At 36.0% G+C, this 24,749-nt stretch overlaps 1 protein-coding gene across 1 annotated transcript in view; it reads left to right on the top strand.

Annotated features, from left to right (window-relative positions):
- Positions 1 to 24,749, top strand: part of LOC133192081 (uncharacterized) — a 506,856-nt gene that overhangs the window by 229,586 nt on the left and 252,521 nt on the right. The window contains exon 16 of the mRNA XM_061327935.1: positions 51 to 118. Within this exon, the coding sequence (XP_061183919.1) occupies positions 51 to 118 (68 nt within the window). The remainder of the gene's footprint in view (positions 1 to 50; positions 119 to 24,749) is intronic.

Here is a 24,749-nt window from a genome sequence, read left to right as displayed (position 1 = left end):
CTTATTCACTACATTGGTTTAAAGCTCTTGCTTTCAATGTTGATAAATAGTCTGAATGCACAACCAGGCAAGTCTGGAAGACTTCAGTTTACTGCTCCACTAGTTCAAAGAGTAACAAGTAAGTAATTAACAAAATAATATCTTGTACTACTTAATTTATGCAATTTGGAAAAAATTACAGTTAACAGTCCTCTACATGCAAGTCACTAATTTGAACTATTGTTATTCTTTCTGTACTTTATTTTAGACATATTACATTTACTTTTTAGCTCTTCTGAGCTAAAAGCTCAAATGAATTCTGATCACCCCTTGTCAGTCATCTGTCCATCAGTCTGTCTGTAATCTTTTCACATTTTCAACTTCTTCTAAAAACCACTGGGTCAATTTTAACCAAAGTTAGTGTTGGCATCCTGGTTAAAGTTTTAGGAGCAAGTCCATTCTCAAGTAACTAATATAAGCCTTTCCTGGACCAAACTTGCATGGATGATGCATCTAGGGATGTACCACACTTGCTTTGGATGCTTGATCTGATCTTCAATTTCCAGATGAGTGACCAGGCAAAGTTTTTGGAGCAGGTCCATATGCAAGAAATAATATGCCCTACCTGGTCCAAACTTACATAGCTGATGCATCTAGGGATAGACACTACCACAATTGCTCCCCATGCTGGATCTGGCCTCCAATTTTAGGTGACCTATTGCTATCCGTTTTGTCTTTCGTTGTCCGTCGTGTGTTAACATTTGAACCAATTTCAGAGCTAATTTTAGCATATGGCATCTGTGGGTGAAGGGGAACAAAGTTTGTGAATTTCATGGTCCCTGCCCTCCTGGGGCCTGAGGGGTGGGGCTAAAACCATCAAAATTAGTACCACATTAAAAATCTTCTTCTTTACTCCTGGACATTAAGAGTCAAACTGTCAGCATGATTGTAATAAGCATTAAGCCCTTTACCAAAATTGTGAAATTCATGGCCCCAGGGTCAGGGAATCTGGAGTTAGGTTGGGGTTTTGTTGATCATATAAGTGATAATGCATACATTCTTTAAAAAATCCCCCCCCCCCCTTTAAAATCTTCTCTGCTCCAAGGTAGATAGCAGACAAAACAAAGTATATAGTTATGGTGAACAAGGGTTAGCAAGAGTGCCTCTTCCAAATTTGTGAATATATTGGCCTCTGGGTCAGGGGTTTGGTGTTAGGGCAGGGCTCTATTGATCATATAGTGAAGAAGAACAAATTCTCTAAAAATCTTCTCTCCCCCTGTGAAATTGTGTTAATTCTTTGAAAATCTTCTCTGCTTCTGGGTATTTAGCAGATAAACTAAGTGCATAGTTATGATGATCAAGGATGCCTCTTCCAAAATTGTGAAATTTGTGGCCCAGGGTCAGGTGTTCATGTCAGGGTGGGGTCTTTTTAATATTTAGTGGAAATGCATTTTTTTGAAAATCTTCTCTGCCCCTGGGTATTTAACAGGTTGGAGAGAATACTCGAAATCGGGTATTATCTGTGAAATCGCGTATAGTCCTCGATATCAGGGTATCGCTGAATCCGCGAAATCGGGTATACCGTGCAATTTTCTGTAAAAACAGAAAAATAAAGCAACGGCGCATTATGTCAGTTAGTGTTACTTGTACATCAGTATCTTGGGAGTTTATTTTTATTGAACTCAATTTCAATGGTTGTCTGACAAGTTTAAAATCACACGACAAACACTGCTGGGGTAGCAAAGAAGGCACAGTGGCGTCATTATTTTTCAGTACAAGTTCTAAAAACAAATAACTACATGTCATCTGTGTTTATTTCCCTGTAAATTATTCCCCAAGCTTAATTTCTTAACCTGTGCATTATTCACAAAATGTAAAACTTTGAAGAAATCTAACGACTAACACTGTGTTATGTATTTTTTACTTAAAAATGTATGGCATCCCTTTCACGTTAAATTTAAATTATTCCTCAGTTGGTAAGTACATGTATTTCTCATCGATATAGAATACCGACCTTTTCGTAATTGAAAAAAAAAATAAAATAAAAACAAACAAACAAACATAAAAAAAACAACAAAGGGAAAGCAGGTTGAAAAATAATATAAAATGAAATAAATTTAATATCTACATGTGTACATGCATGTAAACTTAAATACATTTTTAAAAATTAATACAGTGTATATTGATAAAGGTAAAGAATCTTAAGTAAAATCAGCAGTTCCTCCAATGGTGTATGTATACAGTCCTGCAATTCCCGCAGGGAAACGAGGAGGTGCGTATTTTTTAAAGAAAATATTTTAATGTCAGTTTACCATGAAAATTTTCATTCAAAGAAACCGCCAATGTTTTGGTTGCATTTTGATTGATGCAAGCAACGTTATTTTACCTGTGTGTGTTTGTGTGGAAATTGAGAACGAGATGTCTTGTTAAAAGGATTTTCATTTAGCTGAGGTGGGGGTGGGGTGGGGGGCTTGGTTCATATAAATAAATTTTAAAAAATCCAATTCGCACATCTTTTCATGTGCTTATTATGCATTCTCAATAAACAGCTAATATTCAAATATGAATTATATATTAAAGTTTTCACATATTATACTGTTTTTACTTTTTATACATATGAACAAACTGAAGTGGAGTGTTCAATTGCGTCTTAGCTTAAGTCTTGAGCTGCATTGTTTTTAATTAATCATTCATACAGATTGGAGACACTTTCTTTTATTATTATTATAGTATTGGATAGACAGGGTAGATTTTCCCTTCGGAGTCTGTAGTTTATTTTAGGTTACATCGCTTTAAACCTCATTATAATATGCTAAAATACGTTATCTGATTGATTCTAGACAGTACATCACGTGACAGGGAACTAAAACTTCATAATTCCCTGTCTTTTCTGTAATCTGTGATACTTATTACTCATGGTTATCACTTTTTGTTATTATTCATCTATGGTGAAAAATGTGTTAAAAAATAAACATGAAGTTTAGTTATTTTTAAAACTTGTCGAATGTGGTAGAAAATAACTGGTTTCTATTTTAACCTCATATTGTTTCGGTATATAAACAATTATTGCATGAATGTTTTGGAGATATGAAGAATTCTATTCACTCAAGAGGGCAAAATAGGGAATCAATATGATTTTTATTAGATGAATAGATCTTCTCTCTTTATCATGCAATGAATATATACCATTCAGTGACGTTTAGCACAAAACTCTGCAATAACATTTTACATTTAATTTGATTATTTTGAAAGGGGAGGGATGTTTCTCTTGGACACATGCATAGCACATTTGAGGTTAATTTTCGCTTGACCGAGATAGTCCAGACAAGGAATAATTAATGTAAGGCAGCTAGTAACAACCGTTATAGCTATTCGCTTTCGTCCCCTGAAGTCGCCGAAAAATGGTAAAATATTGCCAACTGGGCGAAATTAATTGATCAACAGTTATTTTTTCTCACAAGCTATGTTGCTGAGAACATCATTGTCTTTGCTAAATCGTTGGAGGCATGTTGAATCCAAAGGAAATTTTAATAATTTAAAAAAAAAATAAGAAAGAATATGTCACCTTTTATAACTTCTGGAAATAAGCTTTAATTGTCATTCTCTGTTTATAAATCAACTGATGAAATAGATTCATAACAACAACAACCCCTCCGAAAAAATACTAAATAATATACGTGTTATATTAGTTTTTGTCATAATTTGAAACATTTTAACCATTAAATAGTTTATACATTTTGTAATGAATTATTTTTATGCACAAGATGAATGTTAAAGCAATTAATGACGCATAATTAAATACGATAGAAAACCCTCTGTTTAAATGTCAGATTATTTTGTGTGTGAAATGTGTTTCCGTATAAATTGAATTATTTACAAAATGTTCATGTTTGTCGTATTGATGAGGAAATATTATAAATTCCAGACTTCTGATATTTAATAGTTCTGTTGTGTTGGGTATGAACATGAAGAAGATGCAAATACATTTAACATTATATAACATATAAAAGCAGAATGAACGTTTGTTTGGGTGCAGATCATGAAATGTACTAAGCTCCACGGGCATTTGTTGTCATATGCGCATTAATTCAGACTTCCAAATTGTTATTTGGCTAGTGATACCTTTAGATAACATTTGTCTCTAGGTGAAAGTTGACACGGCAAAATGCGCCATCTCATTGTTTAAGTTTTATAAGGTGATTACACCGCCTATACCCGATTTCGCGGATACAACGATACCCCGATTTCGGGGACTATACGCGATTTCACGGATAATACCCAATTTCGAGTATTCTCTCCAACCTGTTTAATAGAAAAACTAATTGCATGATTATGACGAGCAAGGAATTCTTATCAAAAAGTTTGATATTATAACCCTTGGGTCAGGGATTTTGTTGTTTGGGTAAGGCTCATTTGAATATATAGTAGAAATGCATTATTATTATTACTATTATTTTAAATCTTTTTCTCTGCTCGTTGTTATTAAGGAAACAGACTAAGTGCATGGTTAAGATGAATGAGAGTGCCTCTTCGAAAATTGCAAATATCAGGGGCTTTTGGTATTATGATGGGGCTATATTGAACCTATAGTGAAAATGGATTATTTCTTGAAAATCTTCTCTGCTTCTAGGCATCTAAGAGACAAAGTTGTAATAAGCAAGGGTGTTTTTACCTGATTTTGAAATTCTGTACCCTTTGGTCAATTTATTAATTTCTTCTGAAAGAAGTTATTCTCCTTTGCTATTCACCTGTGACAGTTCATCACTTAACTTAAAATGTCAATTTAATAACAGAATTATTCAAGATTTTTTTTAATATTTAATACAATAGTTTTTAATGGTCAGATAAACTTTTAAAGAATAGATAAACAAAAATGGGACAAAAATACTGTATCTGTACAATAAATAATCTTCAAAGACTAAGAGAGGCCAGTTTGAGGGGGGTATGAAATGTGAAACCTAATTGTGCTCTAGAACTATCGTTTTGGTAAGTCCACATAAGGATAGTGACAAATGGAGGAAAGTACAGGCAAATAAATAAATCAACTTTAAGATTTATTATTGAGTTCTGAATTAATATTTTGCTGATCCCTGATCATCCTATTTCTATTGCTTTTGGGCAACATAGCTTTATTTATCAGGTTATTTTGTTTTTATCTATGGATTGTTACATTATACTCAGGTGATCGTTGAGGCCTTTGGGGCTCTTGTTTAGATAAGTGACCAGGTTAAAGATTTTGAAGCAGGTTCATTCCCAAGTAACTATAAGTCTGTACCTTGACCAAACTTGCATGGATGATGCATCTAGGGATGGACACTACAAGAAGTGCTTCGAATGCCAGATCTGACCTACATTTTCCAGTTGAGTGACCAAGTTAAAGTTTTTGGAGCAGGTTTATTCCCAAGTTACTTTAAGCCCTACATGGACAGGACTTGCATGGATGATGCACCTAGAGATATACACTACCACACTTGCTTTGGATGCTGGATCTGGTCTCCATTTTCCAGATGAGTGACTAGGTTCAGATTTTTGAAGCAGGTCTATTCCCAAACAACTATAAGCCCTAGCTGGACCAAACTTTAATGGATGATGCATCTAGGGATGTACAACACCCAACCTGCTTCAAATGCTTGATCTGACTTATATTATCCAGATGGGTGAATTTTAACCATACTTTAGCCAAATTAGCATGGATGATGTATCTAGAGATGGACACTTCCAGACTTGCTCTAGATGCTGAATCTGTCCAACATTTTCCAGATGAGTGACCAGAGTAATGTTTAATCTATAATTATATGGGCTGTTATGATTAAACTTGCATGGTTCTTGCATCTAAGGATAAAAACTTCCAAACTTGCTTGGGATGTTGGAATGACCAACACTTTCTTGATTAGTGAACAGGTTTCAATTTTTGGAGCAGATCCATTTCAAAGTAACTGTAAGTCCTACTTAAACCAAACTTGCATGGATATTGATTTTGGATTGCACACTAAGTAGAAAAAAAATATGAGGTGAGATTTGCCTTATTTAAAGATGTTTGACAAGGTTAGCTTTGTAATCTTTGATTACCTATGTTTGTAAACTCACTCATTTTCGTGGGGTCAAATTTTCATGGTTAGAAGAAACAAAAATTAAATCCTCTTAAAAATTAGTGATTCCACAGTAAGAGCTGTTGCTGGAGATATTTGTTTTTTCCTATTCTTTTGTGGTTAATTTAAGAAACTAGGATCATATGTGGCCATAAATATTTGGCAAAATTGGATATGTATGTATGTATGTTTATTGTTTAACGTCCCTCTCGAGAATTTTCCACTCATATGGAGATGCCACCACTTGCCGGTGGAGAGCTACAAATTTTGACCTATGCTCGGCACTCAGAGCCATTGAGCAGTGAGGGATCTTTTTCATGCCAGCACCTACTGCGACACGGGACCTCGGTTTATACGGTCTCATTCAAGGACCGGTCTCCACGTCCCACAGTGGGATTCGAATCTGCGGCGTTAGGATTGACTCCTTACTCCGCGACTCTAGAGCGAACGCTTTAACCACTGCGCCCTGTGGGCGACAATTGGATATGTGATAGAATGGTTGTAAATACAAAATTTAACTCTCAAAAGTACAAAAAAAAAAATAAATTTTTGATATGTAGAGCATTTTTAGGTCACCTGAGTGGCTGAATCACTCAGGTGGTCTCATATTGCAATCTGTCTTTATGCCCCTGGATCGAAAGATCCCGGGGGTATATTGTTTTTGTCCTGTCTGTCTGTTTGTCTGTGTATCTGTCTGTTTGTCTGTCTGTCTGTTGTCAACTTTAACCTTGCCAATAACTTTTGATTGGTTGGAGTTATGACTTTCATGTTTCACATGTGTATTCCTTGTGACAAAGACCTTTCTTTGACCTTGACCTTGGAGATTGACCCACTTTTGTAGAATTTTATGAGACTTTAATCTTGGCCATAACTTCTGAACAGTTGGTGCTTGGGGTTTCAAACTTCACATGTGTATTCTTTGTGACAAGGCCTTCCTCTGGATACCAACAACTTTTACATTTTGACCTTGGAGTTTGACCTACTTTTGAAAAACTTTAACCTTGGCCATAACTTTTGCACAGTTGGTGCTTGTGGTTTCAAACTTCACATTTTTAATCCTTGTGAAAAGACCTTCCTTGGGATAAAACCACTTTCACCTTTTGACCTTGACCTAGGAGATTGACCTACTTTTGCAAAACTTTAACTTTGGCCATAACTTTTGAATGATTGATGCTAGGGCTTTCATACTTCACATATGTAATTCTTGTGACATCACCTTCCTTTGTATACCAACCACTTTGACCCTTTGACCTCGACAAAGAAGTTTAACCTACTTTTGAAAAACTTTAATCTTGGCTATAACTTTTGAATGGTTGGTGCTAGGGCTTTCATACTCCACATATGTAATCCTTGTGACAAGACCTTCCTTTGGATACCAACCACTTTGACCCTTGACCTTGACATAGGAGTTTGACCTACTTTCGAAAAACTTTAACCTTGGCCATAACTTTTGAATGGTTGGTGCTAGGGCTTTCATACTTCACGTATTTAATCCTTGTGACAAGACCTTCCTTTGGATACCAACAACTTTGACCTTGACCTTGACGTTTTACTTACTTTTAAAAAACTTTAACCTTCGCCATAACTTTTGAACAGTTGCAGCAAGGGCTTTCAAATTTCACAGGTGTATTCCTCAAGACAAGACCTTTCTTTGGGTACCAACATTTTTTATCTTTTGGCATGGATTTTGACTTGCATTTGAGAAACTTTAACCTTCGCCATAAGATGCCATACGGGGGGATCTGTGTTTCACAAACACATCTTGTTTCCTTTATTATGCATCTTGCCTAGTCTGCCATGTGTCAGTTGATAACTTCTGAAATTTTTATTTTCTTCTCTGAATTGGCAGAAATGATTTCAATCAATTTTGGTAAATAGCATCTATGAGTAAAAGATACAAATTTCATAATCTCTGCTTTTCTGGAGTCTGAGGGAATCAAAGTTTTACATTGAAATATAAGGGAAAAGACTAAAAATCTTCTCAAAAACCACTTGGTCAGAAAAGCTCAAACTTAAATGGAAGCTCCCTGAGGAACTGAAGATTCTTAATTGTTCAAATCATGATTACAGGGGGTAGGGTGGGGAACAATAGGAAATCCATGTTTTACTTTGAATAAGAAGGGATAAACAGGTCCAAAGTTACTCAGGTGAGTATTGTGGCCCATTGGCCTCTTGTTTGAAATATAATACTTTCAGGAAATGAACAAAAATGTGTACATTCATGCTAAAATTCAATTTTTTTCATTTGTATATCACAGTGTATCTTAAACTATGTCTCCCCTTCTACGGAAGACCTTCTTGTTATTCTTCGGTTTCTTTTTCACTTTTATTAAGGTCGCCCTCGTGGCGCAGTGGTTAGAGTGTCTGCTCTAGAGTTGCGGCGTAAGGAGTTGATCCTTACGTCGTGGGTTCGAATCCCACTGTGGGACGTGGAGACCGGTTCTTCGGATAAGACCGTTTAAACCGAGGTCCCGTGTTGCAGTAGGTGCTGGCACAAAAAAGATCCCTCACTGCTCAATGGTCGTAAGTGTCGAGTATAGGACAAGATTTGCAGCTCTCCAACGGCAAGTGGTGTTGTCTCCATATGAGTAAAAAATTCTCAAGAGGGATGTTAAACAACATACAAACAAACACTTTATTAAGGTCTGTCTTCAGCGGAAGACCTTCTTGTTATTCTTAGGTTTCTTTTTCACTTTTATTAAGGTCTTTCATCTCCAACGGAAGACGGGAGACCTTATAGTGATTCTACTGTTTCTTCTTATTATTATTTTTCTAATTTTGTGCACGTGATTTCTCGAAGACTACTGGATGAATTGTAATGAAATTTGCAGAAACAATGTGTTGTAATCTGAAGTTATTTTATCCTAGAAAATTTTTTAGAAATTCTCTTTCGGTGCCAAGTTACGGACCATTTTCTGAATTTAAAAAGACATTTTGTCCGCGGATAATCTCAAGAATGGTAAAAGATATCAATGTGAAACTTTCAGGGATTATAGATCGTGATAAATACTATACAGGATGTTACCTTTCATTCGTCATCAATACTTCGGTCGTTACCGGATGTAAATTTAAAAAGTTGATTTTTTAAACTTTTTTGATTTTCAATATTTTTCTTTGATAGTAGTAGTGTTAATAGAGGCATTTCTGAAAATTTAATATATAATTTGTTTTCAAATTGATAAATCCAAACTCTAGATATTTGCATTTTAAAATTTGAAGCAGTTCCAAAATGGCGGCTGTCTTCATAAACTCCAACGAGCAGGTTGGCACTCGGAGCTCCTCAGATGGCTCGTTCCTCGCATACTAACCTCGGACGTCAATGGTGTTCTAGCATGTTGCTGATACAGTCATGTGATCTTATTTGAAATTCCTCCAAATGTTATATCTTTGAAGTCTGACTTACTTTGAAGCACGCCCAACACTGTGTTTTGCTTTCAAAGACTACTTACATGATGTTGTGATCAAAACCAACATACAAGGAAGAAACGGCATCTTTCGAAAATCTTTTTTCTCGAGAATCAAAGTTGAAACATTGAAAGCTTCGCAATCAGGTCAAGGCGGCCTTTATTTTTGAAGGAGATTATAAGAAAGCGGTCTCGCCACCTACCGGTCTTTTCAAAACAAAGGGCATTTAACTCTTAACTAAACAAAGAACAGAAACTCTTTCATTCAATTTCTTATGTATCTCAACTCTTGCATAAAGAGCTAAATCCACGAAGCGGCTAAATTGGCCTATTTTTTCAAGAAAATTAAACTGTTTGGAAGAAGAAAATTAACAATAGAAATATTATCCTTGGGTATCAAACTTTAATAGTTTATGCAATTTTTTTTATTTGATGACATCATATTTGTACAGAAAACGTCTAAACACGTGCACTTTGCTAGTTTTTATCAAAATAAAGCATTTTTTCGTCTTTAATTCAAATTTTTGCAGTGGCCACACCCTTCGAACAAAATAAAATTTATACCATTGAGAAGAGGATTAAAATATGAATAAATAAAGTATATTTTTATTTTGTTTGAGAGGTGTGGCCACATTCCAGTTAAATGCAAAACATAACAAAGGTTGCTTTGTGAGGAATCAGCTTCCCTGATGACAGAGAAGGGACGGAAGACCTTCTTGTTGCCATGCAACAAGGTTTCTAGTTTGACTTTCTAATTTTGTGCACGCAATTTCTCAGAGACTATTGGGTGGATTGGGATGAAATATGCAGGGAAAACCTGTCGTAGGCTGAAGTTATTTTATCCGGGAGCAAATTCCAAAAATCACATCCGGTGCCAAGTTGTAGACCATTTCCTGATTTAAAAATGAAATTTTGTCCAGGGATAATCTCAAGAACGGCTAAAGATATTGATGTCAAACTTTCAGGGATAATAGATCGTGATAAAGACTTGTCGGGAAGCTTATTTTTGTACGCCGTCGGCACTTCCTGTCGCTACAGGAAGTTGCTTTCAAAAATCGATTTTTTCAACTTTTTTTTTAATACTTTTGTGCGATATTAGTAGGGATAATAGAGCGTCTTATCGGATTACTAAATATTTAATTTGTTTTAATGTTGATTCAAACATACTCTAGAAATTCGCTTTTTTCATTTTAAGTCACTTTCTAATTTTGTGCACGCAATTTCTTAAAGACTATCAGATGGATTTACATGAAATTTTCAGGAATAGTGTGGTGTAAAATGAACTTCACCTATCTGAGAGAAAATTGGGAAATTTACTTCCGGTGCCAAGTTACAGACCATTTTCTGATTTCAAAATGACATTTTGTCTGCGGATAATCTCAAGAACGACAAAAGATATCAATGTCAAACTTTCAGGGATTATAGCTCGTGATAAATACTACCTAGGTCGCTACTTTTCGTTTGCCGTCGGCACTTCCTGTCGCTTACTGAAGTGATCAAAGAAATTGTAAAATTTCAGCTTTCCTTTTTTAAATCAATACTTACATCACATTATTGCATCTCTTTTGTAGTTTCGAAATATGTTAGTCCCACCGGAAACAAAAACGACAACTTCCGGTTACAAGAGAAAAACTACATAATTTGAGTATTTTTCTTTCCCATAAGTATCTTTTGTAGTTATTAATGTCTTTTGTAGTATTTGAAATGAATTTTAAATATGTTATTCAGACTGCAAATGTCTAGAGAAATAACAAATATCTTTGTAAAATTCACTTCCAGTCGCGTGTTTTTTTCTGTCCCATACCTGTCAACTCTCCCGAATTTTTCGGGAGTCTACCGATTTTTAACCATCACTACCGATTGTCTACCGATTTTTTTTTAAACTGACGTTAAAGGCCTACCTAATTGAAGACCTACAGGTAATTGAAGACCTACGGAAGACCTCAATTACCTGTAGGTCTTCAATTAGGTATTCCCTTGCAGTGTTTATCGGTAGCTAATCTGTTTATTGCCACTGATAACAGGTAATCAACAAGGTGTCAACTGTGCTACCAGATGTAATTGCAGTTGTAATTGCTCCTTATTCTCATTAAAAGTGTATATTATCAAAGACAGATATGCCAGATGTAAAAATTTTGCAAAAAATGACGGTAAATAACGATATGGATATACTTGATACTTTGCTGCAAATAAGTTTACAAGTACCCAAGACAAAACAATTCCTCCATAAACAATACAGTCATCAGGAAAGATATAACTACGGTACTCTATTATTAGTCCCCTACCGGTGAAACCGGAGGGGACTATAGGTTTCCTCTGAGTCTGTCCGTCCCTCTGTCTGTCTGTCCCTCTGTCTGTCTGTCAGTCTGTCCCACTTGGTTTTCCGCACTTTTTTCCTAAACGCTTGCAGATATTGAGCTGATTTTTGGTATGTGAGTGTATCTTGATGAGTTACAGATCAAGTTTGCATTTCGTTCCGCTTCATTGATTTTTGACGGAATTACGGCCTTTTCAATTTTTATGGGTTTTCCGCAATTTTCTTCTAAACGCTTGTAGATATTGAGCTGATTTTTGGTATGTGGCTTTACCTTGATTAGTTATAGATCAAGTTTGCATTTCGTCCCGCTTCATTAATTTTTGACGGAATTATGGCATTTTCAATTCTTAACGGGAACGGAACCAGATTACACTTGCCGGTAGGGGACTAGTATTGCTAATGCAATACTCTCAGAATGCTTGTTAATTTAACGAGGAGAGGGGAACAATTTCATGGAAGCTAACAATGAAGAGTCTGAAGAGTTCCCCCCAGATTTTGAGATTCAATGTCTTAGTAAATCCTGCATCAACATCAGCATATAAAAGCCCCTGAAACTACAGAGCAGCATGACAGTGCCTTTAGAAGACTTCTTTGAATTTACATTCATTGCTAAACAGGGTAATAAATTTCTAAATTAACATATAGAATTAGCATATTAGAACATTACTACAATAAAGCATTAGATTTAAAAATTCTGATATATGTTATAAAAGAAAAAACACAGGGTCTGAGAATCTATGTATTTCATTCATACTAGATTACACATTATTTTATTTATTTTTATTTTATTTTCGTCACAGAAAGTGATCAAAGAAATAAAAAATTTTAACTTTTCTTTTTTAAATTAAAACTTGCATCACTTTATTGCATCTCTTTCACTGTTTTGAAATATGCTAGATTCCACCGGAAACAAAAACGTCAACTTCCGGTTTAAGGAGATAAACAACGTTTTTTTATATTTAACTTTTCATAGATATTGCTTATCGATAAAGTACTTGAAATAATTTTATGTATGTTGTAGATACTGCAAATGTCTAGAGAAAAGTCAGAGATTTTTAGAAAATTCACTTCCGGTCACGTGTCTACCTGTGCTCAGAATTAGAATTTGTTCTCACAATATTGCTCGGCAACAGTAAACGACTGAAGTCTAAAACTTTCAGGACTGATAGTCAGTCATCAGTTTATTTGAATCGTGAGAAAATCTTGTATCGCTGTTACTTCTGGTCGTGACAGGAAGTGATGCAAAAAAGTGAATGGTTAATGATTAGCACGTTGGATTTTCATGCTGATGACCAGGGTTAAATCTCCAGAGTGTCTGAATTTCTTTTATCACTTTTTCAGCTTGAATTTTTGTTTTATTTTCAGAATCAGATGGAAGACCTCTCATTGCTCGCATTGAGTTTCTAGTTATTATTATTATTTTTCTGCCCATCTAATATTAAGCACGCGATTTCTCAAAGACTACTTGATGGTATTTAACAAAATTTTCAGGAACAATGTGTTGTAATCTGAAGTTATTTTATCCGAGAGATTTTTTGGAAATTTCTTTCCGGTGCCAAATTACAGACCATTTTCTGAATTTAAAATGACATTTTGTCCGCGGATAATCTCAAGAACGGTAAAAGATATAAATGTGAATTTTTCAGGGATTATGGATTGTGATAAATACTAGCCAGGACGTGACTTTTCGTTCGTCGTCAATACTTTAGGTTGCTATCGGAAGCGAATTTAAAATAATCCAATTTTTCAACTTTTATGTTTTCAGTTTTTTGAAATGAAATTTACAGGAATTATAGAGATTCTTTTCAACATGCTTAACCCTAGTCATGCTGTATATAATACATAGTGAAAGGGCTGTGAGCTGAATATTTTTGCCTGGTTTTGAAAGAAAAAGAGGTGGTTTGTTTAAATGAAATTTATTCAGTAACAGTAATAGTAATATAGACATATTATACATCAAAATGTTCAGCAGACTTTCAGCTACTATTTTAGACATGTTATAAAACAATATAATTGCACAAATTCAGGTAATCATCAGGTGAACACAGGTAAAAACATAAAAAAATAGATTTTACATTATAAATACTAATTTTTAAATCAAAACAATCAATATTTCATGAGAAAATTATAAACTGATAATTAATTGATAATTTTCTTCATTCAATTACAGTACAGGTATGTATTTTCAACAGGTATTTTCAATTTTATCACACAATGAAAACGACTGAATAACTTTAAACATGCAACATAATAAATACAGATAAATAAATAAATAACTTAAAACATATAATACATTGAACACATGGAATGTCATAATAAATAATTTTGGATGGATTTACTGTATCCGCACATAATTTGCACACCTGGACAGGTAGGTTTACTCGTCGATCATCACACGGGTTTTGTAGGCAGCTATGTAGTCCTTATGTGTGTGGAAAAGTTTGAAACAGGGTTCAACACACAAGGCAGTTAGACACTTGTCACATTGGTAACTAGATTCCTTTCCTGTCCTTTTCCTTTTCTCTCCAATGGCTTCAAGTCTCTGCCTCTCGGCCACGGAGCACACAACACACGCACGAGAAATGTTCCTCTTTTTTCCCGTCCCAACGATCTTTATGGGGAAGTGCTGTCCCTGCAATCTCATTATTGGCTCTGCTGCTGTGCTTGGCCTCCCCACAGGTTTGGTACACATCCCTGGAACACAAGCTCTGTTTACGGATTGTAAGAGTTCAGTGACTAGTTGTTTTCGGAAAACTCTGTGAAGCATAGGTTTCCTTGGAGTTACAAATTTGTAGCACAGGTAAGCATTCAAAGTCGCTAGTGAAATCACATGGAAAATCACACGCTTCCACCACTTTAGGGTCCTGGCGTTAAAAGTTGCGTAAGACACCATCTGATCGGAACGATCTACACCTCCCATATATTTGTTGTAGGCATTTACGATTGCAGGATTCTCGATGGGTGTTCCTGTTCTCGGTGCTACTCTTCCATTGGGGGCTTTGGCTGCTTCCTCGATGGTTGACAAAAGATACACAACTTTACGGTCATGGTACTTCACAAGAACAAGTTCATCATTGCACATACTGAACATATCACCTTTGTCCACCTTTTTGTCCTTTATCCGCTGTGGAATTCTTTTCCGGTTTACTCGTAATGTTCCCGTTGCTCCACACCCAAGCACAAACAAGTCCGTGTAAAGCTTTGGTGAACTATAATAATTGTCCATGTATAGAATGTAACCTTGTCCAAAGTATCCTCGCATCATATCCATAACTAAGTCGTATGTGGCCCCATTTGCACTAGCAGGTGTATCAGATTTCCCAGTATAAAGTTTGAAGCGTGAACAGTACCCAGTCACTGCATCGCACAACATATAGGCCTTGATCCCATACTTCTTCGGTTTATCTGGATTGTACACACGGAAAGAAAGATTTCCTCGCCACGGTACCATCCCTTCATCCAAAGACAGATGTTGGTGTGGACGAAACACAGTCCCAAATGCACAAACAATGTTCCTGTATAGGGATCCAAGTTTGTAAAGTGGGTTGTGACCCGCCATTCCTCGACGCACCTGTTCGTTGTTGTCTGCCAAATGAAAAAAACACATAAGGAGCCAAAACCTGTCCCTGGGCATCACTGATGGGAAAAACGGTGTGGAATTCACTTCCGAAGTTGTCCAGTATTCAGAAATGTCCAACTGAACCACTAATCCCATTGCAATAGTCATCGCGATAAACACCTTCATTTCCGCCATTGTTGTTTTGACCCAGTTCCGAAATCGAGAAGATGGCTTCAAGTTTTCCTCATTTCGTTGTAGATACTGCTCCGCATAACGATTAGTTTCGTCTGCCATGGTCTGAAAATCTTCATCCTTGATGAATAGGTTGAAAAAATCAAGTGGCGAACGTTGATCTGCTGGCATATCGACGTTTAGTCCAGGCACACCTGTGAAACCCATGTCGGTGCGAGGTCGGTCGCCATCTTGCCAATTTGCCATGAAATTAACAGGATTTTCGTTGTCTTCTTCATCGGAACTGTCGGCCAGATCATCAGGCTCAAATCCCTCAAACTCCTCGTCACTTTCGTCGTCGTTAAATATCTCGTTGAAGAAGTTTTCATGTTGTGGTAAATACGTCGCCATTTTGGTTCACACCTAATTAAACTTTCAACTTCACACCTGATTTAAATAACAACCAATCGGATTTGAACTACGTCACTGAGCTAGTTTTTACCCCCAATATATTACCAAATAAGGAAAAGGTTTTTATTAGACTTTATTTCCATTGGATGTCTAAAAATACGGTATAAAAATAGGCTATTGATCAATATGTCGTCACCCGGAATATTCCGGGTTCAGCTCACAGCACATGCATTCGATTACCGGAATATTCCGGGTTCAGCATGACTAGGGTTAATAAATAATTTGTTTGAAAATTAATAAATCCAAACTTGAGATATTTATCTGTTTTCAAAACTGGATTGAAATGCTTTTTGAAAGTAGAATTTCAATCCAATGTTTTCGCAGATGTCCGTGTGAAATTAAAGTGTGGACGTCCGAGAAAACATTAAATTGAATTGAATGTTTTCTCAGTTGTCCGCATTGAGTTTATTGCGGATGTCGGAGAAAAAATTGGATTGAAATTTTTCTCTGCAGTTGAATTTCAATCCACCTTGGTCATTCTCTTAGGCAAAGTATTAATGATTCATCTAATGGACAAATGATATTATTTTAATTTTAGTTTACCGTATTTGGCCAAATATAATACGCATTGGTGTAAAATACGCACCCCCCTTTTTGAGCCTGAAATGGGGGGAAAAATGCAGTTCAGTTGTATTATACGCAGAAGAAAATTTTACCAAGCAGTGTTCTGAACTTTTGAAAATCGCGGTAATTTGCTACGAAAATCGGCGCGGGGATAAAGTGCCGAAAATGTACAGAACACAATATTTTATTCAAATGCGTTTTTATTTCTTAATCTTGACTTTCCATATAGCGGCAATCTGGAGGAAATTATTTATTTTAACAGAGCACGAGATAATGTTGCATAAAGTATTAACAGAGTTTATTATTAATTTTTTTTTAGCATACGGTGGTCATATTGAAATTATACATCGCCGTATACTAAATATTCTTTGTGGAAATAATTTTATTTCAACAAAGCACGAGATATTGTTGCAAGTTTAACAGTTATCATATTTATTTTTAGTTTAAGGTAATCATGTTGAAAATTATGTATATTTAACAGGGCAAGTGATATTGCAACATCAAAGTATTCATAGACTATGATTTTCCTCTTTTGAACTTGAAATTAATTAAGTAAATAGCTGATGTTATAAGAATATAATCAAAATTTAACAAGCGTGTAAAGTGTAGTTATCAACACACCTCCAAAGCTGTGAAAAATGATGTACAAAGATGGGATATATGTTTTCATACATCGAGGTAATCTTCGTGGATATCTTATTTTCTACAGAGCACGAGTAAATGATAACACTTAAGTTTCAACATACTTCATATTTCCTTTTTAGCTCACCTGAGCCGAAGGCTCAAGTGAGCTTTTCTGATCAAAATTTGTCCGTTGTCTGTCGTCGGCGTCGGCGGCGTCGGCGTCGTTGTTGTCGTAAACTTTTCACATTTTCATCTTCTTCTCCAGAACTACTGGGCCAATTTCAATCAAACTTGGCACAAAGTATCCTTGGGTGAAGGGGTTTCAAGTTTGTTCAAATGAAGGGCCACGCCCTCCTCCAAGGGGAGATAATTACGAAATAGCAAAAAATTAATGGCATTATTGAAAAATCTTCTTCTCAAGAACCAGTGGGCCAGGAAAGATGAAACTCATGTGGAATTATTGTCAGGTAGTGTAGATTCAAGTTTGTTCAAATCATGACCCCCGGGGATAGGGTGGGGCCACAATGGACGATCAAAGTTTTACATAGGAATATATAGGAAAAATCTTCAAAAATCTTCTTCTCAAGAACAGCAAAGCTATGATTGGTCATATTTATATGGAAGCATCCTCAGGTGGTGTAGATTCAAGTTTGTTCAAATCATGACCCCCGGGGGTAGGGCGGGGCCACAATGAACGATCAAAGTTTTACATAGGAATATATAGGAAAAATCTTTAAAAATCTCAAGAACAGCAGAGCCACGGTTTGTCATATTTATACGGAAGCATCCTCATATAGTGTAGATTCAAGTTTGTTCAAATCTTGACCCCCCCACTCCCTTTTTAGGGGTAGATTGGGACCACTTATGCATTTAAGCTTTTCAATACTAAACTGATTTTTCCTTTTTTCCTAGCCACAGTGCTCAGGTGAGCGATGTGGCCCTTGGGCCTCTTGTTTAACTCTCAATCATTTTAACACGAGGCCGATAAAAGATAAAATTAAATTAAATTTAACAAGCGTTTAACTGTTTAATGTGTCGTAATCAACACACGCTTTTACATACGAAAGATCATAAACCAACCCCCGATTTTTAACAATGAAAGTAATCAAAGCCATTAATAAGGGCATTAAATAATCAGTGCTCTAACTGTAAAAACAATGCTTTGGAGTTGGTGAACAATTTAATTGCCTGGAGTGGTGTTGAGGGGTAATTATCAAGTGTCAAGCGCATGTGTTCACAACATTGGATTCCATTCATTGGGATGTATAGAGGGGTGTTTATGTTGAAATGAATTTTCACTGAGTTATTTAAAACCTAAAATAAATTTTATTTTATTGTATTTCATTAAAAAGATGACTTATTACTTTTTTGACCGAGTGTCTGACTGATTAGGTACATGTGTACTATGATTACGGAAGCACGTGGCAAAGGAATGTGTGATTGATTGATTGTATGTTGTTTAACGTCCCTCTCGAGAATTTTTCACTCATATGGAGACGCCACCACTTGCCGGTGGAGAGCTGCAAATTTTGTCCTATACTCGGCACTTGCGGCCATTGAGCAGTGAGGGATCTTTTTCGTGCCAGCACCTACTGCGACACGGGACCTCGGTTTATACGGTCTCATCCGAAGGACCAGTCTCCACGTCCCACAGTGGGATTCGAACCCGCAACGTGAGGATTAACTCCTTACTTCGTGACTCTAGAGCAGACGCTCTGACCACTGCGCCACGCGGAATGTGTGAACATCTATAAATAACATCATTAATGGCGGCCTACACGGAGACGATGAACATGCAGCTCAAATTGCTTTTAAATTTAATTTAACTATCAAGAGGTTATAAATGTAACATTTTTAACAAGCCTACATTCCAACAATAACTTTCCGAAGTTTTAAATACGGCGATAAACAGCAAAAAATTGCCTAAGTCTCTAGGTAATACTACGGTATGTGCGTATGATAGCCGTGTTTCACATGAAAGAAAAACCTATCAAAATCCCATTGTGGTGTAAAATACGCACCCCTTTCTCACAGAAAATTATTTTGGGAAAAAAGTGCGTATTATATTCAGCCAAATACGGTAATATAAAATCAATACAAATAAGAATTTACTATCCAATTTCAAAAAAAAATTTATGACTTTCTTAGGGGTAATATGACAATTAAGGACAGGGGAGATAGCATATTTGGAAATGAACAATCCGTTTACGAAAATATAAATACTCTGTCCTGCAAAGGCAATAAAATAAGTAATCTGACATTGAATTATGGGCCTTCAGTCATCTGATCTGATTCCAACTCTTTGCTAGAAAAAGAAAATGAAAAATCGAGTTCATGAGTATCCCTCCTCCTTGTTTTGTTTAAATGATAAAATATGTTCCTGGTCATCTCAGGAAAAATTATATTGCCTGCAATGGCATAAAATGAACTTTGAACAATAATTTTGATCCAATGTTTTGTCTGGAATTCTATCCACCTTTTTCATTGTGATATTTTCCTTGATAATTATTTCTTTTAAGGTGCACATTTCCTGTGTGTTACACTATTACAGGCATATATAAATATGTTTAATTGCACACAATAATACAAGGATGGAGGAAAGGACGGAAGACCTCTCGTTGCTAGCAACAAGTATATAGTTAAGGTCTTCCGTTTCAGACGGAAGACCTTATAGTGATTCTACTGTTTCTTATTAAGGTCTTCTGTTTCAGACGGAAGACCTTATAGTGATTGTACTGTTTATTATTATTAGGTCACCTGAGTCACTCAGATGACCTATTGCTATCCGTTTTTGTCCGTTGTCGTGTGTCGTGCGTCTTGCGATGTGCGTTAACATTTGAACATTTTCAGCTACTTCTCTGAAACCGCTCAACCAATTTCAACCAAATTTGGCATTTAGCATCTATGGGTGAAGGGGAATAAAAATTGTGAATTTCATGGTCCTTGCCCCCCTGGGGCCTGAGGGGTGGGGCTAAAACCACCAAAATTAATGCAATCTTTAAAAATCTTCTTCTTTACTCCTGGACATCAAGCAGTCAAACTGTTGGCATGATTGTAATAAGTATTGAGCCCTCTACCAAAATTGTGAAATTCATGGCCCCAGGGTCAGGGGTTCTGGTGCTAGGGCGGGGCTATATAGATCATATAGTGAAAATGCATTATTTCTTTGAAAATTTTCATCTCTGCTCCTGGGTATTAAATAAAGTAACTAAGTACATAGTTATGAAGAGCAAGAGTGCCTTATCCAAAATTGTGAATTTCATGGCCCTAGGGTCAGGGGTTCTGGTGTTAGGGCGGGGCTCTATTGATTATATTGTGAAAATGCAATATTTCTTTGAAAATCTTCTTCTCTACTCCTGGGTATTAAATAAACAAACTAAGTACATAGTTAAAATGAGTAAGGATGCCTTTTCCAAAGTTTTGAATTTCATGGCCCCAGGGTCAGGGGTTCAGGTGTTAGGGTGGGACTTTATTGATTATATAGTGAAAATGCATTATTTCTTTGAAAATCTTCTTCTCTGCTCCTGGGTATTATTTAAACAAAATAAGTACATTGTGATGAAAAGCAAGGATACCTTATCCAAAATTGTGAAATTCATGGCCCCAGGGACAGGGATTCTGGTGCTATGGCGGGGCTATATCGATCCTATAGTGAAGGTGATTTATTTCTTTGAAAATCTTCTTCTCTGCCCCTGGGTATTATTTAAACAAACTAAGTACATTGTTATGATATGCCAGGATGCTTCTTCCAAAATTGTGAATTTCATTGCCCCAGGGTCAAGGGCTCTGGTGAAAAGGGGGGGGGGGCTCTATTGATTATATAGTGAAAAAGTAGAATTTCTTTGAAAATATTCTTTTCTGCTTCTGGTTAAAAAGCAAAGAAGCTATGTGTATAGTTATGATGTGAAAGAGTGCTTCTTCCAGAGTAGTGAATTGCATGAGCCCTGGGTCAGATGTGCTGGCGTAAGGGTGGGGCTCTTGATAATATAGTGAAAATGTATCAATTCTATTTAATAATCCTGTCTGCTCCTTAGTGTTAAGCAGAGAAACAAAGTGATTACTTATTTTGAGCAAACTTCTGGTCCCAGGGTCAGAGGCTGTGGTGTTTCTCGGTGGGGAGTGGGGCTCTATTGATAATATAGTGAATCTGTAGTAAAAATGCATTATTTCCTTAAAAATCTTCTCTGCACCTGGGCATGTCAGAAGCAAAAAGAGTAAATGGTTTAATAAGGAAGGGTATTTTTTCCAGATTTTTGAACATCTGGACCTGGCCAGGGCTCTATTAATTTGTATTCTTCTGAGAGGAGTTATTCCCCTTTGCCATTTACCTTTGATAATTAATCACTGTATATAATGTACTGGAAAGGTTAATAGAATAAGAGAATTATGCAAGAATTTTTGTTGTATAATACAAAAAGTACTTTCATAGTTTTAATGATCAGTTAGACTTTTGAGTAATAGATAAATAAAAATGAGACAAAAATAACTTGTCTTGTTAAATGTTCATCAAAGACTAAGAGAGGTCAATGTAAGAGTTTTCAACAAGGAATTAAAATAGTATAGAAGCACTGATAGTTTGTTTATATACTGTATGGTGATTGGTGATAATGGGGAACAGATTAGAACCTAAATTATGAACTGTTACTGAATGCTAGACTAATTATTTTGTTGATCCTGATCATCCTATTTTTCTTGCTTTTGGGCAACAAAGCTTCACCTTTCAGTTCATTTTATACTCTATGGATCCTCTAAATTGTTGTATTATACTCAGGTGACCGTTAAGGCCCTTGGGCCTCTTGTCATTTTTTTCCCCCCTTTTTCATGCCCCCCTCGATTTCTCAGAGATGGCTGGGTGGATTTTCTTGAAATTTTCAGGGACGATAGAAAATGAAAATACCCCCAGACGTTTTTTTCATTTTTTCAAAATTCACTTCCGGTCGTCAGATATGTCCGATTTTCATTTTTTTCAAAAATATTTTGTCCCAGTGAGATCTCAGAAACGGTAAGAGATTAAGACACCAAACATATGTGAGTGATAGACCTTAACGAGTAGGCAAATCCATTTGGGTTAAGAGCGTCAGCCGTCACTATTGGTTGTCACAGGAAGTGATCATAGAAATCGAAATTTTCAACTTTTCTTTTCTGAATTTTTTCTTGCATCACATTGTTGCATCTTATTTGTAGTTTTGAAATATGTTAGTCCCACCGGAAACAAGAACAACAAACTCCGGCTATAAGCGAAAAACTGCATAATTTGAGTATTTTAGTTTCCCATAAATATTTTTTTATAGATAACATATTTGAACTGATTTTTAGGTCACCTGAGTTTACTCAGGTGACCTATTGCTATCTGTTTTCGTCCGTCAGCGTGCGTCGTCCGTCGTCCATCGTGCTTTAACATTTGAACATTTTCAGCTTCTTCTCTGGAACCACTGAACCAATTTCAACCAAATTTGGCCCATAGCATCTATATGTGAAGGGGAGTAAAAATTGTGAAATTCATGACCCCTACCCCCTGGGGCCTGAGGGGTGGGGCTAAAACCATCAGAATTAATGCAATCTTTAAAAATCTTCTTTACTCCTGGGCATCAAGCAGGCAAACTGTTGGCATGAATGTAATAAGCATTGAGCCCTCTACCTTAATTGTGAAATTTATGGCCCCAGGGTCAGGGGTTCTGGTGCTAGGTTGGGGCTCTGTTGAATATGTAGTGAAAAGCATTATTCTTAAAAAAAATCTTCTCCTCTGCTCTTGGGTATTTAGGAAACAATATGCATAGTTATGATGAGGAAAGGTGTCTCTTCTCAAATTTTGAATTTCATGGCCCAAGGGTCAGGGGTTCTGGTGTTAGGGTGGGGCTCTGTTGAATATATAGTGATAATGCATTATTTCTTTAAAAAGCTTCTTCTGTGCTCTTGGATATTATGAAAACAAAATAAATACATAGTTATGATGAAAGGTGCTTCTTCCAAAATTGTGAATTTCATGGCCCCAGGGTCAGGGGTTCTGGTGACGACATAATTTGGGTATATTACTTTCCCATAAATATCTTTTATAGATAAAGTATTTGAAATGAATTTTAGACATGTTATTCAGAGTGCAAATGTCTAAAGTAACGTCAAATATCTTTGCAAAAATCTCTTCTGGTTGCGTGATTTCCTGTCCTCAAAATGAGAAAATATCTGAGCGAGATCTCAGAAACAGTAAGAGATTAAGACACCAAACTTATATGAGTAATAGACCTTGAAGAGTAGTCAAAAGCATTTGGGTTAAACTGTCAGCCATCACTTCCGGTCGTCACAGGAAGTGATCAAAGAAATCAAAAATTTCAACTTTTCTTTTTTAAATTAAAACTTGCATCACCTTATTGCATCTCTTTAGCTGTTTTGAAATATGTTAGATTCCACCAGAAACAAATACGTCAACTTCCGGTTTTAGGATATAAAAAACGTTATTTCGATATTTAACTTTCTCATAAATATCGCTTATAGAAAAAGTATTGAAATGTCTTAATACATGTAGATACTGCAAATGTCTAGAGACCTGTCAGAGATTTTTTATAAAATTCACTTCCGGTCGCGTTTTTTCCTGTCCTCAAAATTAGAATTTGTTCTCGCAATTGCTCAGCAAAAATAAACGACTGAAGTCTGAAACTTTCAGGACTGATAGTCCGTCATCAGTTTATTAGCATCGTATGAAAATCGTGTGTTGCCATTACTTCCGGTCTTGACAGGAAGTGATGTAAAAAAGTGAATGGTTAATGGTTAGCACGTTGGATTTTCATGCTGACGACCAGGGTAAATCTCCAGAGTGTCTGAATTTCTTTTATCAATTTTTCAGCTTGAATTTTCGTTTTTATTTTCAGAACCAGACGGAAGACCTCTCATTGCTCGCAATGAGTTTCTACTTAAGGTCTTCTGTCTCCACGGAAGACCTTATAGTGATTCTATTGTTTCTTATTATTAGGTCTTTCCACCTTTCTGTGGAAAGACCTATTGAAATTGTTCTGTTTATTATTATTATTATTATTTTTCTTCCGAATGATTTTTTGTTTCATAAGTTATCGAAAAGATTTATAGTTACTGTCCCTGAAAGTTTTCGCTGCTTACATTTCATGAACTTTTTTTTAAAACGGTGTATCCTAGAGACATGGGACCAACTGCATCGGCATACTTGACCTTTGACCTTGAAATATAGGTCAAAGTCAAAGGTCAAGGTCATTTAAAAACATAAGAAATTCCTTATATATGTGTAAAATATAGCAATTCACCAAATGAGCTTGACCTTTGACCTTGACCTTGGGTCAAATGGAAAAGTTAGGACATGCATCCAGCTCCAGTATCAGGTAAAAGCATAGAAAATAAAGATTTTTTTTTTAATGACCTTTGACCTTGACCTTTGACCCAAAGGTCACAATGAGGCTTAAGGATTTGGAAGTAGTTACAATTCTTAGTTTCAAAGAGGCATAAAATAAATAATTCATAAACTTAATTTTTGTATTTAAGGATTTTATGCAAGTCTCTGACATTCTCTATGTTTTCATGTGTTCTAATTGTCTGTTCTTCCAATTTTT

Source organism: Saccostrea echinata, unplaced genomic scaffold (assembly GCF_033153115.1).
Source record: "Saccostrea echinata isolate AGI-Se365-2 ecotype Australia unplaced genomic scaffold, CSIRO_AGI_Sech_v1 ptg000025l, whole genome shotgun sequence".
Classification (NCBI taxonomy): domain Eukaryota; kingdom Metazoa; phylum Mollusca; class Bivalvia; order Ostreida; family Ostreidae; genus Saccostrea; species Saccostrea echinata.
The sequence above is the reverse complement of the archived record's forward strand: the minus strand, read 5'-3'. Positions and strand labels throughout refer to the sequence as shown.